Source organism: Vicugna pacos, chromosome 8 (assembly GCF_048564905.1).
Source record: "Vicugna pacos chromosome 8, VicPac4, whole genome shotgun sequence".
Lineage (NCBI taxonomy): Eukaryota > Metazoa > Chordata > Mammalia > Artiodactyla > Camelidae > Vicugna > Vicugna pacos.
The window spans coordinates 47,741,189-47,759,132 of record NC_132994.1 but is presented as its reverse complement, the minus strand read 5'-3'; the positions used below and the strand labels follow the sequence as shown (position 1 = coordinate 47,759,132).

General features: G+C 34.1%; 1 protein-coding gene across 5 annotated transcripts in view; it reads right to left on the bottom strand.

Annotated features, from left to right (window-relative positions):
• C8H6orf58 (chromosome 8 C6orf58 homolog) overlaps positions 1-17,944 on the bottom strand; it is a 108,828-nt gene that overhangs the window by 74,042 nt on the left and 16,842 nt on the right. For 3 of the 5 annotated variants that reach the window (XR_012074988.1, XM_072965852.1, XM_031680080.2), the window contains exon 6: positions 14,150-14,308. Coding sequence is in view for 4 of the 5 variants with exons in the window: in XM_072965852.1 (XP_072821953.1) it covers positions 14,150-14,308 (159 nt within the window). In the remaining variant the exon portion in view is untranslated. Of the gene's footprint in view, positions 1-9,537; positions 9,656-9,922; positions 10,146-14,149; positions 14,309-17,944 lie in introns of those variants that run through there. The other 2 variants (XM_072965851.1, XM_072965853.1) reach the window with 2 other exon arrangements.

The following is a 17,944-nucleotide window of genomic DNA, read 5'->3' as shown; positions in this document are numbered from 1 at the left end:
GACAAACTTTCCTTTGTCCCAAGTAATTATTAGCTATTATTTCTTTACATGCATGAGAGCTGTCACTGCCAGGTGGCATGTGTTCAAGGATTAAAACCTGTTGTTCTTATGGCCTGATTTCAAACAGTTGAGTAAAATAAATAATGGTTCCAAATCCACACCAATTCTATCAGTTAAAATAATAGAGAGCTATCTATAAAAGGAGTTTTTAAATATTAATTTAATTCTTGGGGTTAAAGTTGGTAAAATTAAGTCCTGTCTCCTGCGTCTAGCAAGGTCACATCCCTTCTTACAAGAAATAAAGCAGCTGAACACTGCTTAATGCTCAATGTATTAAATGCTATTGCTCATAAGCCAAACAGTTGTGAATAACAGTATGTGTTTTTTATTGTTATATTATAAATACATTAACACTGATGCTTAGATTTCAGTTTATATTGTTTACTGCATTTACTTTATTTTCTCTTTACCTCATTCAAAATACCTTTCGGCATGTGACTGACTTCTAAGCAGCAATGGAAATGAAGAGAGGGGTTGATCATAGGAATGACCACTAGATGTTGCTAGTGATCTAGTTTATAAATCTAAGCAGGCATTTTTCTCAAAAGTTTGCTTCTCCCTTTTCTTCACTAATGCTTTTTAAATATCATATGTAATTCAATGATATAACTGTCAGTAAAATTGCAACTTATAAAAGGCAAAAATTTGTACCATTCAAGTTTTTAAAAAATACTTCTAACTCTCCACTCAATCTCTTTTCTTTACATCCTAAAAGAAAAGAGAGAGTTTATACTTTCTAAATCTAGAATTTAGTTATAATATCTGAAAAGTTATTCTCAATATAATTTAAAATGCATAAATAACCTGCTTCCTCGCATGTCCAAATTAATTTAGATATTTTTACTGTAAGGACTACAAATGATTGAATTACAGTATGACTTGTTTCAACCAGGCACATTTATTCTGGAGCTAGTCTAAAAGAGTAAGTGTCATATTTTCAATTATAGATTGCTGCTTCTTTTGCTGTATAACCTAGGAGTTGGGGAAGGGCTGGAGCAGAACACTAGGATTTGGGGAAAGATTTTTTGGCTATGCTTGAAATCTACAGAACTGGATAGGCAAAATTCTGGTAAGGCAGTTTTAATTATTCCTTCCATTAGTCAGGCAGGTTTTTGTGTTTAATGTTTTGTTTTTTGTTTTTTGTTTTTTCTGTTCATGAACAATAAAGAAAGCAAAAGTAATGAGACCCAGGAACAGAGAGGCTTCATACTGTCTCCAGGTCAAAGGACATGTTACAAAGGATCTGTTTCCTGAAGACCATGTGGAGAGCACAGGCCAACTGTGTAAGAGACAAAGATGTCCAGTAATTGTTGTTGCAAAAACGCTGGACGAAATTTTTAGAAGTCACACTTCTTTTTTTGGATCATGTCTTGTAAAGACTTTTATCTGTGATTGAACTTGTAATTATTTACCTATCCATGCCATGCAGTGTAAAATGTATCAAAAAATCTGTAGAACCCATAGAATTAGGTGCTTTGTGGAGAAAATTTAAATCAGGCAACAGTGTCCAGTAAGTTAGCAAAGTCACTATGAAGGGGTCTTAATCTCCAGTAATAGGTGTCCACTGTGATAGATCCTTTACAAGATTTTGCATCAAGATTGTAGGAATGAGAGATGCAATCCACAAAGGATTCCCAGCTTTTTGCAGATTCTGCTTCATAATATTCAAATCTTAAAAAAAAAAAAGACTAGGAATAAATGCAAACTGAGTTTTTTCTGAGTCTCACCTTCCCTAATTTTCAAGGGAGATGATTAGATATTATCTCATAATGAACCAAGTGCAGGCAAACGTCCTATCAAGCAAGAATGGAAGGACACACCATTTCTAACACACATCGATCTCAGTCTGATAGTTGATGGCGTGCTTTAGATTATGTCTCTTATCAACACCCACTTTTGACAGCACATGTACTTCCAGTGCTGTCGTTAACAAGCAGTTTTGTCTTGTGCTTATACATGCATGTTAGGGAGTGATCTTCTAGTTAACCCTGTTTGGCTCCTGTGCATTGTCTCATTTGTCGTATCACACTGTTAGTTGTTTTCAGCCAGTGCTCTGATAATATATGATTCTGTGATCCACTGTTCAGGTACGAAGATATTTACTTTCCATTACATTTTCAAGAGTTATGGGGAGAAATTGGGGATAAATGAACTTTTAGCAAATGTCCTTATAATTTTTTTCTTTGGGCAGGAGGGTATATGCCTGCTTTTTCACACATTGTTTTCTGGCTATTTTAGTTTATAAATACAATATAATATTTTCTGGGTTTTGCCTCCTCAACAAATACTACATTTAGTGATATTTCTGGAGGAAAAAGGTAAGACTGAAAGTGTGTTTTTACATCAAGTAGAATAAAAGTAATAAGAATCTCACATTATTCATCATTTAAAATGTTGCCAGCAACTTCCAGGAAAAAGCTATATGGCCATCCATCAGTTCTTTAGTAGGACATCAAAGTAACTAGAAGATGCCTATGAATGCTAAGGGGGAGGGTCATTAATATTTAGGCAACAATAAAATTGCTCTGACTGAAAATCAATTTTATTTATACATATAATTTTATAGTGTTATAAATGAGAGAGGAACACCATTTGTGGTTATTATATATACGTAAAGCCTTTTATGCTTAAAACACAGGAAAAAAGCTTAGATAATATTAGATATGCATCTGAAATGAGCCAAAATGCTTTCAAAGTGTATTATAATGCCTAGAATCAGATTTTGGGTATATGCTTATGTGTTTGTTTTTTTGTTTGTTTGTTAGAATGATAACAATTGTGAGAACTGAGGAAAAAATATAGCATTTACTCTAATAACATCTAAAAACTAAACTGGTTTTATAACAATGTAATAAACTATATTTTCCATAATCAAGCTTAGACCATGTTTACTTTCTACAATAAGCCTTACTTTTGGCCAACAAATGCTGTTTTAAGTACCACCGAACTGCTTCTGATCAACTCTACAAAACACAATTCCACAACTATATCGATACAAAGAGTTGGTTTTGGTGGATTGAAATATCAATTAACCTAAACACCTCCTTTTCCATCCTTCAAGATGTGACTGTATCTTTAACTTAATTTGTGAAGAAAGGAACAGATGAGTATGTGTCATTACTTTGTTGAAGAGAATTAATAATGATACATATATAATATATGCATTCATGCATATTCTATATATCTACACTCTGAACATTATTACAACAATAATAATTTACATTTTTATTTTAGAGATCTTGATTCTTAGACAAATGTGAAGTGCAATACACAAAATACCTTACCTATTTTTAAACAGAAAAAATTGTCCTTTTATATCACAAAATAGTTAAAATGCATTTTGATTTTTTATTGCTGTTAGGAAGATGAATGGCAGCTGATTTTTGTTATAGTCTTGTTATGTATATATAATTTTGTTTTGTTATACCATGCTAGAATTCATCTGATCCCTTGATCAAAACTGTCAGTTGGTCTGAAAATACCTCATTATATCAGGATCAACTGAATCAAGGAAGGGTAATTCAGATAGGTAAGAATTCATGATTGTACAATGACAGCTGTTATTGCAATTTATACTTTTTTATGTAACACTGATGATTTTTGAAGTATGGTGTTTTGTTTAGTTAAGTCTAATCTATCAACATTGTAGAACAGCTTCCTCATATTTTATGCTTTATTTTATATTACACAATTACTGTCGATAATATATGAATAATTGAACTTGATACTCACAAAATTTAATTTTTAAAACATCCACTTGAAGATAACCGAGTTTAGAACATCCATTATTTGGGGGTTAGTTAGATTTTATGCTTCTATTGATTTTCATGGGAATTTCAGAATATTTTTATTATGGATAAATATGGCTGATTTTGTCACTTCAGAGTATATTTCCATGACTAAAGACAGGAAGTGAGGGATCTGAAATAGCTCATAAAAATCAAGCTAATCTGAAAATGGAGTCTCGATTCTAGATGTGGGCTAAGTAATAAGTATCGTCTCATTCCACATTATTCTTTATCTAAGAGGTTCCACATAGCTTGTGGTTCAAAGCACCTTTCCAGCAGTTCTGGCCTGCAGAGGCCTGTTATCCTGTGCAGTTTCAGAGACCACTTCTTTTAAGGAAAACTAGGAAATATCCTAAAGGAAAACTTGATTTGTGATATTATTAAGGCCTAGGATATAAAGACCACATAGGAATAAACTATGGCAGTTAGGTTTTTAAAAAGTGTTTGTTTCCTTTTGTTTTTGTAACAGTATTCTCAGTTGAATGGATTCTTTGTAATAAGGTTTTAGTTGGATATTTTATTATTTAATTGAATCTAAGGACTCATCAACTGTCAGCTGATAAGCACAAGCTATCTCCAGATTCATGGAGAAGGGAAAGTTCAGAAAGGCCATTCACAAATTTGTTTAAGAACTTCTGGGCATACGTCATCCTGCATAGGCATAGATCTTGTTCCAATTAGCATAAGATTTTGAGAACTTAGCTAATAACTTGGCTTCCCCACGTCCCAAACTGACATCCAAGTAGGGCACACGTGGGACAAATTCAGTAGCACTGTGACACTGCAAAGGCTTTAAAAACGGACTGGACATTGTGCTGTACACCAGAAACTGACATACTGTAACTGACTGTACCTCAATTAAAAAAAAAGCCAAACCTGAACTGACATTGAAACCACAGCCTACAGAAGATGGGTAGAAATTGACAGTATGAAATTTACTGGGTAGATTTTCTGCTAAAACAAAAATGTCAACATTCTCCATGGGATTTAAACAATTCCCATTCATAATGTAATAGTCAAGATGTCCAAGATACAATCCAAAATTACTCAGGATAGGAAGACAGATGAAAATGTCAACATTCATGGGAAAAGACAATCAACAGAAGCTTATAATGAGATGACACAGATGTTGGAATTGCCTGACAGAGACTTTAAAGCAGCTGTCATAAAATTGCTCAAACACATAATCATGAACACTCTAGAAACAAATGGAAAAGTAAAAAAGTCTTAAAGAAACAGAAGATATGTATAAATAGAAATTTCAGAACATAAATACATAATAATAAAAATAAAACACTTGGTACATGAATTCAATAGCAGAATGGAATTGACAGAGGAAAGACAGAGCAATAGAAATTATCCTTATGAACAACAAAGAAAAAAGAGATTGAAAATTCTATATAACTCTTCCAGAAAACAGAAATGAGGTAAACACTTGCCAAACCATTTTATAAGTCCATCATTACCCTGATACTAAAACCAGACCAAAAAAGTGAAGCAAACAAACAGACCCACAGACTAATATTCCTCATGAATTTTGATACAAAAATCCTCAATAAAATATTGGCAAATCAAATTCAGCAATATATAAAATGAGTAATACACCACTACAAAATAGAGTTTATCCTAACCATACAAAACTGATTTAAAAACCAATGGATGTAATCCACATTTTTAACAATCTAAAAAATAAAATCTATAAGATTTTATCAATGCAAAGTAAGCACTTGACAAAATACAGATTCTATTTAATAATTTAATAATGCTCACAATGAGGTCATATTACTACTTCTTTTCAACCCATCCTTGGTTGGAACAAATAACTCAGATACATCTATGTGAGCCACAACACTGTGCTGTCAAGTATGAATCGGTGGAGGTGGCTAATTATAAGATGGGCAATAAATAGGCAAATCTTTCTTATCCTTGTGTTCAAAACCTTAGTCAATGTGGATATCTTTTTGACAAATATTACAAGGGTAAAAACCCTTGCAATAACTTTTGTTTGTAGGTAGTTTGGGTTTTTTCCTCCTAAAGCTGTTGAATCATATTGGTAAGAACTCTTGGAAAGTAGTCGTTAGAAACACCTAATCATGCTGCCCTGCTAGCTATCCATCTACAGATCATCATCTACGGCCTCAAAGAGGTTTCCTATTTCACACTTGTTAAGTGACCTTTCTACATGACATGCTGATAACACTCAGAAGCGGGCTCCTGCAGTATGATTGCCCCACTGAGATGGGGACCTGAAGGACAATGGGAATGGGAGAAGCTTGAGCAGGGCATCTGGCCATGCACTTTCCTTGGAAGAAGATGTGACCCGGGGTATTGTTCTTCACAGTTTCATTTTCAGTGAACAGAGACTTGGAAGAGCTCAAATAGTGATTGTAACATGAGGAAAATTATGCATGAGGCTGGAAGACTTAAGTTTCCCCCTTCACGACCGGCTATCATCATAGCTGAGTGTTCAACCCACAGACGACAGGTAACTACTCTGAGCCCTCAACTGGGTAAAATCTGGGAGCATAAACCAGTTTACTGGTAGCAAGTGGATTGTAGTGTATTCCTTCCACCATGAAAGGAGCTGGAATTTGTACTCGTTGAAATCAACAATCACTTTGGATTAGGATTTGCATTACCCATTTATAAAACTTCTGCCTGCTTTTATGGACTGTCTCAATGTCTGAACTGCTGTCAAGGTATAACAGACAACATTGTTTTTTCACTAAGATATTATTTGTGTAGCAGAAGAAATTTCAAAGGGATTCTGGTCTTGCTGTGTACTTTTAGTGGAAAGGTGTATGGAAGTCTCAATAAATACCACCTCGTGAGATTGTGGGCTATCTTATAAGATACAGCATATGCTCATAAGCAGAGACTAATATGTGCTGACTTTTCTCACATTGCTAGAGCAGATATCTTGTGAATCAAGGGGAGGAAAAATGGGAGTCGTTCCTCTAATTGTTTCCTCTAATGGCCCACTCACAATTTTTCTGTTATTATCTCCTTAATGTGCTTTGCTGATTAAATACCATAGTTTCCAGGAAACACAAAAACATTTCTATTAAATCAGAAGAGGGACCTTCACCCAGCTATCTTGGGCTCCTTATGTTACTGAATCACTAGGAATAGAAGTAGGTTACTGAAGGTTTAGGGTTATTAACCTTATTTATCCAAGTGAATTATGATTCCTGCTATATAAAAGGAAATTAAGAGAAATATGTGTGGTATCAAGGGAATTCTCTGGCCAGTTCCTTAACACGTTGGGAAAAAAAAATATTGGAAGTCTGCAGCAACTTAGTACATGCAGGGCTAATAATGGCTTAGACACTTTAGGAAGAAAGTCTTGGGTCATTCTGCAGAGACAAGAACTTTGAATGGATTTAGAAGAGGAAAGATAATTTTTCCCTAATGAGTTTCAATAATGGCTACCATTTAAATAGGTTTATTTTCTTCTTTACTTGAATATTTATGTTTTATATCCTTAAGTGGCTTATTTTCTGTTCCCTATTATTTCGTATAAATTTTACCCTAAAATTTTGTTGTTTAGTTGTAGAATGTTAAAGGGCATTTTGATTGAACCTAGAAGGGGAATGATCATGTCCCAGAGTTGAGTACAGAGTTAATGACAAAACTTGGGTTCCCCACTTACTGGACGGTGCCGCCATGTGTTGATGGACCATGATGTTGATTTTATTGTTGAATTTGAAAATTAAATAAGGAATGAAGGATGTTTATGTATGCTGAGTTAACAGAGGTGTGGACTGTGCCAACTTGCCTACAGTGAGGTCATCATCATCTTTTAGCCCTCAGGTCTGGCATGGGAGTACATTTCCTTGATGAAGTTCTGGATTCAATTACCTCAAAAAGAGGTACTCATGCAGGATCTGTGGTGTGGAAGACAAGAAGAAGACCCTCATTCTTCTTTGACAGATGAGGGCAAATACTTGGGTAGGTTGCAGATGAGGCCTGCCTCAGACTCTGGGAATTCCCCTATGGAAAACCTGCTTCAAAATTGAAGGCATGTGGTAGTGGTTTTATTGGTGTATACGTCTGTCAAAATTCATCAAAATAAATGTTGTATTTGATAATGAACAAAATTCTTTTAGGCCCGGTATGGAGAGCTCAAGGTAATGTTTATATTGACAATCATCCACTTCAATTTGAAGATTAAGATTAAAAGTAGAAATAAGTGGAATGAGGTCACCTAGTACACCAAGTTTCAAATAGTGAGAAAATGATGTTATCTAAAGGCTTGAAAATATTCTTTGAAACATCTATCTATCATTTGTGATTTGTTTTGTATCACTAGTTACACTGGCTTCTCCTTGACAGCTAGATTAACAATCAAAATAGTTCTCTGGTTATCAAGCAGGAATGAGGGAGAATGTGTTTCATTAACAGAAGTTATGAATTCATACCTGTGAGAAAAGCCAGGCTGAGAAGTAGGCCTAGGAATAACCCAGGCCTGGGAGTGGCCAGAATCCTAATAGACAAGATGAACACAGGACTCAAGAAGTAGGTAAAATTGTCCAAAGATAGAATATGCACCAATACTAGAGTGAGTACTTGGTTGAAATGAGTTAGCATCAAGAACCAATACCAAACTGAAAATTAGGAAAATGTATGTGAGGTTGACTGGAAACAGAGTTGGTTGGGATTCAGAACCATCCCTGAGAGAGCTGAAGGGATAGAAACAGATATTTAATTCGAAACCTCTTCCTCAATTTTGGCAAAGAATCTCCACAAGTATATATATTGAGCATCACCTCCGTATATACCAAAACTGAAGTAAATGTTTTCCTCAGTCAAATCTTATTTTTCACTTTCTCCTTGAGGGGTGAATCAATGTAGGACATGGGTAGTTTGGAATTGGGATATGTTAGGTGGATTCATCACGCCCCTGGTGCAGAACGTCTCCTGACTATGATTAACCCTAAGCTCTCATAGTCCTAAGTGTTCCCTAGGGCCAACAAATTCAACATCATGATGTGGAGGATAAAGTGGCTAAATTATACAGGCTAAGCCTCAGTAATTTTGCTAATTCCTGCTTTGTTTAGACAGTTAGTGATACCTTTCTTCTATTACATTACAGGCGTTGGCTTCTATGTGATTGTGGTGTCCTTCCTTGCGGCAATTGAATCTGAGTTTTTGAGGGATTTACCATATGAGGTAGAGTTAGTATCTCAAGAGGAATACAGATACAACTTCTGTTATTCAACTGAGGAATGCTGTCATCCTATCCACAAATTACGGATTCAGCCAACAGGTTTTATAAGGTAAAAGAGTGTGATGATATTTGTATGAGTGGAATGAATGAAGTCACTGAAGGTCTTCTGTTGGATTTATGATTTAAATATAGACTACACTTCACATTTTTATGCATATGAAATTGTAAGTTTAGAGTTTTGTCCCTACCCACTCAAATTGTTCCTATTAGTGTCCTGAAATGATACTGAATAATTAGTTAGGAGCAAATTGGTATAATTTTGTTCATAAGAAAGTTTTTTCAGTGGAATTGATTTAGTAATTACCAAATTATGTTTGTCTATGCATATAGATTAGCATAAATCTGCTTGTATAGCAAACAAGTAAAGTTAAATGACATCTTTAAGTGTTAAAATTTAGTTTAAAAATAAATTTTATTTTTAATCAATTAACTAGATGAGTATTTCACGGTATTCTATTTCAGGAATTCATGAAATTTATTTTAATTTTATTTTACAGTCTTTTATTGACATAGATCATATTATTTATTCTGTAGTATTTGCTGTCCAGAAAGATGGTTTCCACTGTCAGTGATGTTCCTAGGTACAACACAGATGAAGACACAGCGATCACAGAGGGGGTTGATGTTGGAAAACCGAAACTTGGTGATGTGTAAGATAATTGCTTTATGTGATACCATTACACTCTTGGTTTCTTTCTAGCACTGTAAAATATAATGTGTAAACTTTTGCTTTTGCCTCAAATGTTTATTTATATTTTACAGAATGTATCAGGAAATACTTTTTCCATTTTTATTTGCAATTCATTCATCTAAGAGTCATCTGGTCCGTCAATGAAGATTACACATGAAAAGATAGCTGGTTATTTACACTTCTTCCAGGAGAAAGTTTCATACATTCTTTGACAGCTCATAGTAAAGTAGTTCTTTATGTCCAATCAAATTTTTTATAGATGCAGTATGAAATTAATTTCTATTTTTAGATTCTGGATGCTTATATAAGGTAGCTATGCAAATAGTGTGGTAAAAGATTCTATGTCGAATTTCAGTTAGCAGCACCACCTCTCATCCTCAAAAAACAAAAATGATTCAAGAGTTATTTTTCAATAGGTATGTGAGTTGCAGTTATTTAAATTATGTAAGTTCAGTCATTAAGCATGAGATTTTTGTCTCAAAACAGCCTTCAACAAACTTTTTGGTGTTGCTGTTCCTATAAAGCAATGCATAGATATTAGAATCTCAGAAAACCCTGGATGATAAATCTTTTAAATTCCTCACTGGCCACTACCTTTTGTGAAGTATTTTATATTGACTTTGTGAGGGAAATGTATTTTTTATTTAGATAGGTAAAAGTATATACTCAAAGGTGAATGGTCTTGGCAAAATCTCCTCACCTATTCACAAAATACCCTTTTGCTGTTTTCCTCTTTATCATTGCAGACTCCTTTTCCTCCATCTCCCATCACTGTATGCCTTTTCCATTGTCTTTCAGTATTAAGGTTGTCCACTCATAAAGGTGGGCATAAGTGTAATTTTTAGTCTTAGTGTGTCATGCCCATTGCCTCAACATTTTCTTTAATCAACAGCTCCAAACTTCCCTTAAAAGTATCTTCACAGTGACAATAAATTAGCCTCTGCTGTCTTTTATGGTAACTTGCTTACTTTTGTTGAGTACTTCTATGAACCAAGTACTGCTTTGTAAGCATTATCTCATTTAAGCTTTTCAAAAATCTGATTTTAAAGAATTAAACAAATTTAGACATATGTGTGTGTGTGTGTGTGTGTGTATGGTATGTATATATCTACCACATCTTTATCCAGTCAACTGTTGATGGACATTTAGGCTGTTTCCATGCCTTGGCTATTGTAAATAGTGCTGTTATGAACATTGGGGTGCATGTGTCTTTTTGAATTATAATTTTCTCCAAATATATGCCCAGGATTGCTGGATCACATGGTAAGTCTATTTTTAGTTTTTTAAGGAACCTCCATACTGAACTCCATAGTGGCTGCAGTGATTTATATTCCCACCAACAGTGTAGGAGAGTTCCTTTTTCTCCACCCCTTTCTAGCATTTATTATTTATAGACTTTTTAAAAATTGAGGTATAGTCAGTTACAATGTGTCAGTTTCTTGTATACAGCGTAATGTCTCTGTCATGCATATATATATACATATATTTGTTTTCATATTCTTTGCCATTAAAGGTTATTACAAGATATTGAATATGTTTTCCTGTGCTATACAGAAGAAGTTTGTTTTTGATCTATTTTTATTTGTAGACTTTTTAATGATGGCCATTCTGACTAGTGTGAGGTGACATCTCATTGTAGTTTTGATTTGCATTTCTCTAATAATTAACAATATCAAGCATCTTTTCATGTGCCTTTTGGCCATCTGGATGTCTTCCTTGGAGAAATGTCTATTTAGGTCTTCTGCCCATTTTTTGATTAGGTTGTCGGTTTTTTTGATATTAAGCCGTATGAGCTGTTTGTATATTTTGGTAATTTCCCTTTCATTATTTTAAATATATCATGCCACTTCCCTTCTGGCCTGTAGAGTTTCTGTTGAAAAATCAGCTGATAATCTTATGGGAGTTCCTTTATATGTTATTTGTTGCTTTTCCTTTGATGGTTTTAATATTATCACTTTATCTTTAATTTTTGACATTTTAATTATAATATATTTTGGTGTGCTCCTCTTTGGGTTAATAATCTTGTATGGGACTCTCTGCACTTCCTGGACTTGGGTGACTATTTCCTTCCCCTACTTTGCCCACCCCAGCCTCCAAAATCATCTGTTTGTTCTCTGTATCCATTTTTTCTATATTCCACATATAAGGGATCTCATAAGATATTTGTCTTTCTCTGACTAATTTTGTTACCAGAGTTGCCACCAGATCCTTACTTAAAACCCCCCTACCCCACCTCGAACAAGAACCCTAACATACATCTTTAAGTAAGTAGAATTTAATTTTTATAAAGTTTTGAAAATAAGCAATAACAGAGAATGACCAAAAAAACCCCAAAACAAAACAGAGTAACAGCTAATATTTATGGAGCACAAATTCACTGCATTGAGCACCGTGGATTTCCATCTGTGTTTAACACTCCCCAAACCTCTATGAGGTAAATTAGCCAGTATCTCTCTCATGTAGTTTAGAAAATTGAGGCTTGCAGAAATTTTTTATCCAGGGTCCAAGAAGATACCATAAATGGAATTGTACTATGTAGTCTTTTTTTTTGTAGTCTTTTTTTTTAAGATTGGCATTTCCTCTAAGTGTAAACCCATGGAAGTTGTTGCGTGTATCAACAGCTTGCTCCTTTTCATTGCTGGTAGTATTCCATTTTATGGATGTACCAGCATTTGTTAAACCATTCATTCGTTAACAGACATTTAAGTTGTTTCCGGTTTCTTTTGTTATTAGAAATAAATTTCCATGAACTCAATTACAGACTTTTATGTGAACATAAATTTTCATTTCCTTGGGATAAATGCCCAAGTTCCTGGGTTCGATGATAAGTGTACACTTAGTTTTATAAGAAACTGTCAAACTGTCTTCCAGAGTGTAATCTCTTGCAAATAAATGCCAGGATTATCACCATCAGAGAAAGAAGATACAAGTAACTACAAGGGTGTGGTAGGGTCAGGGGAAGTCTAGAATGAGCCATTGAAAAATCGACTATGAATAATGATGAAATTTTTTAGATCATCACTAGATGGTAGTATACAGCCTATTAAATATAGTCTATTCCCTCTTTCTGCTGTTGTTTGGAATCTACTCTCCTCATCTACCAGACAGTTTTTCTTGGTCTGCCTCTGCTTGCTGGGATTAGGTCAAAGCCTGTGTTCCTGGGGCACTGGTATCTGTTGATTTTTCTCTATTTACTGGTAGCTATTTTGTCTTTTTAGCATTGTCTGTCTTCAAGTAACATTGAGGGTTTGGTTTTGTGTGGACATTTCATAAATGTATAGTTATCTCACATCATTTGTGGTAGAAGATTTTGGGATTTTACAACACAGTCTCTGTTGTCCACAACAACCAGGAAATCCTCTGTGTGCTTTTGGATTCAATAAAAACATATTCATAGTCCTCGGTCCCATCAAAGATATTTTTACTGCCCCAACAATATAGCACATGTTATCAATTTCTGAGCACAATTATTGTAACAATTGCTAATTTTTCTGGATGCCTACTGTGCATTGGGAAGAGTCCTAGTCACCTTATGTTTTTATTGACTTCAAAATAATTCTGCAAGTAGGTTTTACAATCTCATTTTAACAATTACTAAACTGAGGCATGGAGAGGGTTAAGAAAATTGCCCATGTTCATCCTGGAAAGCAATAGAATTGAGATTTAAGCCATTATCTTTTCTATTCTGATGCGCATACTATTCAAACCAATTTACCTAATTTCTTTTTCCAACAGTTAGTGGGTAGATTTGGTCTATGGATGAACTCAGGGAAACCTTCAAATAAACACTTTATCTCAACTCTGAAAGTCACCACCTCTTGGCCAGTGCATTTTCTCCTAAAAAAGAGAAACCTTGACAATTTTGATCCTTGCACTCATTAAGTGTGAACCAAAGGAGGAGAAATTTACCTAATTGCTATAAACTTGTCGTCAGTGAAAACATACACCAAAAAACTGACAAATCAGTTGTATAGTCGATTTGCCAGCTCAGTTTTATAAGTTCTAAAATTTTAATTGACTGTCAGTATTTTATTTTAAAATGATCCGAACTTTGGTTATAATTCAGCAAGATATATTGCTTTAAATTGCATGAAATCAGTTTACATAGGATAACAAGAGAAGAGCCATACAAGTTTATTGTCTGTTGATTAATTTCTTAGTGATTTATGATACTTTAGTACAGTCTTCTTTAGATCCCATAAAACTTTAAACGCTGATGAATGCAAAAATCAAGAATTATTAATTGAGCAAAATAATCATAGTGTTAATTTGAATATAAATTAGGAATGCTTGGACAAAATCCTAACAAATAAGCATAAATCAAAAACAGCAGAAACAAGAAAATTATATGGTGGGGATAGTGTTAAACTTTGAACTTACTGTTTCTCAACAAATTAGAATTGTTCATTCCTCGTTCATTAACCATTTCCAGGAACGTTGGATTAAAAATAGCAAGGATTGTTTCAAAAAGCTCTAGAACTAGCATCCTTGCAACATGTGTCTTCATTAAAATTTTCCATACAGTCAAAGATAATGAATCTGGAAAAGATATAAAATTATTACATGTAAATTTAATGCCCATTTGCTAAAATATTTATTTTAAACAAAATTCCAAGTATTTTGGATACAAATATATATATACATTACATGATAATTATGCACATAAAGTTTTTGAATTTAAAATTAATTGACCAGCTTTTCATATAAAAATCAATAAGATTAATTAACCAGAAAACTGGGAAGAGCACATGAACTCATTCAAAGAATTTTAAATTCATATAAGAGTGAAGTACCATTTTCTGCATAATACACTAACACAAATTATAGAAATTGCTATATGATATATATTGCAGAAAACAGGAACCTTAACTAATAGTTTTATGACAAAAATGTAAACTCCTGATAATTTTTTTGAATACCATTTGGCAGTATATGACCCACCAAATTTAATTCATTTCCTTTTGACAAATTTATTGGTAAAATAATAAATAATGGCGAGGAAAGTATACATAAAATGCCATTGTTACATTATTGCTAATAGCTTATAATAGAAAATAATATCCCCAGTTATGGTATGCTTATTAAACACTACGTATCATTTAAACAGAAGGAGTTGGATCAGTATGTCCTAATATGGGAAAAGCTCCATGAAAATTTCCTAGTAAAAACTATAGTGCAGAGCAGTGAGTATGATTTCATTTGTACAATGTAAGTTTTTATTTATTCATTTATTTGCACTGTTTTATGTATTTTAAAAAATTATGTAAATTTGCACCAAAGAGTGACTTTTAAAAATTGGGTGAAGAACCAAGAGATATAGATGAAGAAAGATGGTAACGAATAAGACATATTTTCATTTAATAAGTGTCATTTAGGGGAAAGGGAGGGGTGGGATAAATTTGAAATTTGGGACTAACAGATACACACTACTATATACAATATACATAAACAACAAGGACCTACAGTATAGCACAGGGAACTATATTCAATATCTTGTAATAACTTATAATGGAAAAAATCTGAAGAAGAATACATATTTATATGTATTATAACTGAATCACTTTGCTATACACCTGAAATATTGTAAACCAACTATACTTCAAGAAAAAAATAGAAATAAAAAATTTAAAAATTTTCTCTAGGAGATAAGATTGGTGGGCAAGTTTCTTAAATTTTCTTTTTGCAATTCCTAATTTTCCTAAAAGAATATTATGTGATTTATATAACAAAAGTAAAATATTTCAAAAAAGTGTCACTGACTTTTTAAGTTTTAATATATTAAATATATTTTTCAATAAATCAGTAAAAGCTACAATGAAAGTGCATTTTGAAAAAAGAGAAAATAAGTTAAAGTTTTAAAAACAATTTTTGAAAAGAAGAAATATTTTAGGTTAGATCTGTTAATGTATAAGAGGTAACCATTTAGAAGTGTCCAGAATCTTTGGTCCCAGGTATACTTCTTTTTTTCCCCTAGACTCTTTGGGGATGGGAGGATAATGCTTAATTTCCATGAAGAGCTATCTTCATAAATATCCTTTACTCCTTTTCATGGAGATACAGCATGTTACCTGATTGGTGGGTGACAGCATTTGGTTCATGCTTCTTAACTGGCTAGAGCTAACCTACTAAAGTCCTAAGACCCAAGAAAAGCTCTTCTCTTCTATCTAGACTAGTGAGGAAGTGATACTAGGATGCTAACCTACTCTGCAGACTTTCCCTTGGGTGGCCTTTCCCAGGGCTAGAGAAGAGGTATGCAGTAGGAAGAACATTGGTGCTGCATATCTAAATCATATTCTCCAACTGTTTTCCAGTATTGAAGCTGAGGTTCCACCTCCATTCACTCTCTCCTTTGCCTGTGAGGCCAAAAAGACTGCTCTACTGATCCCTCTCAAATACCAGTACTCATTCCTTGAGGGATTTAACTCATATATATGATGTTGATCATTACTTATATTAGAGACTGCAAAATCTAATGCCTACAGAGGACAGGATGGTAACATAAATGTTGGAAATCAGATAAATTAGTAGTGATGATAGCTATAAAACTATTTCAAAAAGAGGCAAATGCTACTCAACTTCAGGAGTTTGGTGATGTGCAGAAATGTAGACCTACCATACCCTGTATTATAAAGCTTTTTAGAAGAATCTCAGAAATTTAGATTTTTTTCATGAAATTTATCATTACTAAATTTTCACAAATAATTTTATATTTTAAATATTGATATTTGCAGACCAAACAAAAATGCCATGATCCATTCTTGGGTCAGTGGTTTGCCAACTCTGATAATCTCCAAAATACTCTTTGATCCTAGATGTTTCCTTATGGATTTTCTCTCTGGATGATCTATCCATTGATAAAAGTTGTGTGTTGAAGTCCCTTAGTTTTATTGTTTTGCTGTTTATTTCTCCCTTTAGATCTGTTGATATGTGCTTTATATATTTAGGTACTCTTAGGTTTGGTGCGTAAATACTTATAAGTATTATATCCTCCTGTGGGATTGACCCTTTATCATTATATAATAATGATATTACAGTGTTTGTCTTATTACAGTGTTTGTCTTAAAGTCTATTTTGCCTGATATAAGTATAGTTAACTCAGCTTTCTTTTGATTTCCATTTGCGTGGAATATCTTTTTCCATCCTTTCACTTGAAGTCTGAGTGCCCTTAAAGCTGAAGTCAGTATATTGTAGGCAGTATAGAGCTGGGTCTTATTTTTTAATCCATTCAGCCACTCTGTCTTTTGATTGGAGAATTTAGTCCATTGGCAGTTAAAGTAATTATTGATAGGCTTGGACTACTGCCATTTTTTCCATTGTTTCCTGGTTGTTTTATGATACCTTTGTGCCTTTCTTCTCTTGCTCTCTTTCTTTGTGATTTGATGATTTTCTGGAGTGGTATGCTTAGATTCCTGTCTCTTAACCATTTTTGTATCTACTATAGATTTTGGCTTGTGGTTACCATGAGTCTTACATAAAATATGTTATATGTGGGAACCCATGATTGGGTTAACAAATTGTAACAGATCCCAGCCGCTTATCTCCTTAAAGAAGATGTGCTTAGTAACTTCCTTGAGGTTTTAGCAATGACCCAGGCCCCCCGGCTATAAACGCTGGGCGTGCCTGCTGTTAGTCTTCTATTCCCAAAACAGCTTTGAGCTGGAATGGTAAACAACTTATAAAAAGCTGCAGACTCAGAGGTGAGAAGGCTGGCTAGCCAATGACGGGTAAGATCCCCTGAGGTGGGCAACCTAAGACAGCCTACTGAGTCCAAGTTGTTAAGCAGCTGATTCTCATACGTTCCGCCCTGATAAGCTGAAAGGCTCAACATGAACATGATTCACCAAAAAGGGTCCCCTGACCTTGAGCCAAACACCAACAATAAACAAAGCCTTTGTACTCACTGTGATCCCACTCTGTCCTTCCCTAAATTCCTGCATTCCTCCTTTGACTGTACTCAATAAATATGGGAGATTTGAGAGGCTCATGGAGTTGGCTCCTGACTCCCTCTCGTTCTCTTGACTTTTCCACAGAGCCTTGAGTAATTCATTACGTCTCGGCAGGACTTCTGCTGGCCAGAACCCACAACTGGTGATGATCCCAGTCGTATTTATAACAGTCTACTCTCAGTCTACAACTTAGTTTGAACACATCATAAAGTTCTACATTTTTACTCTC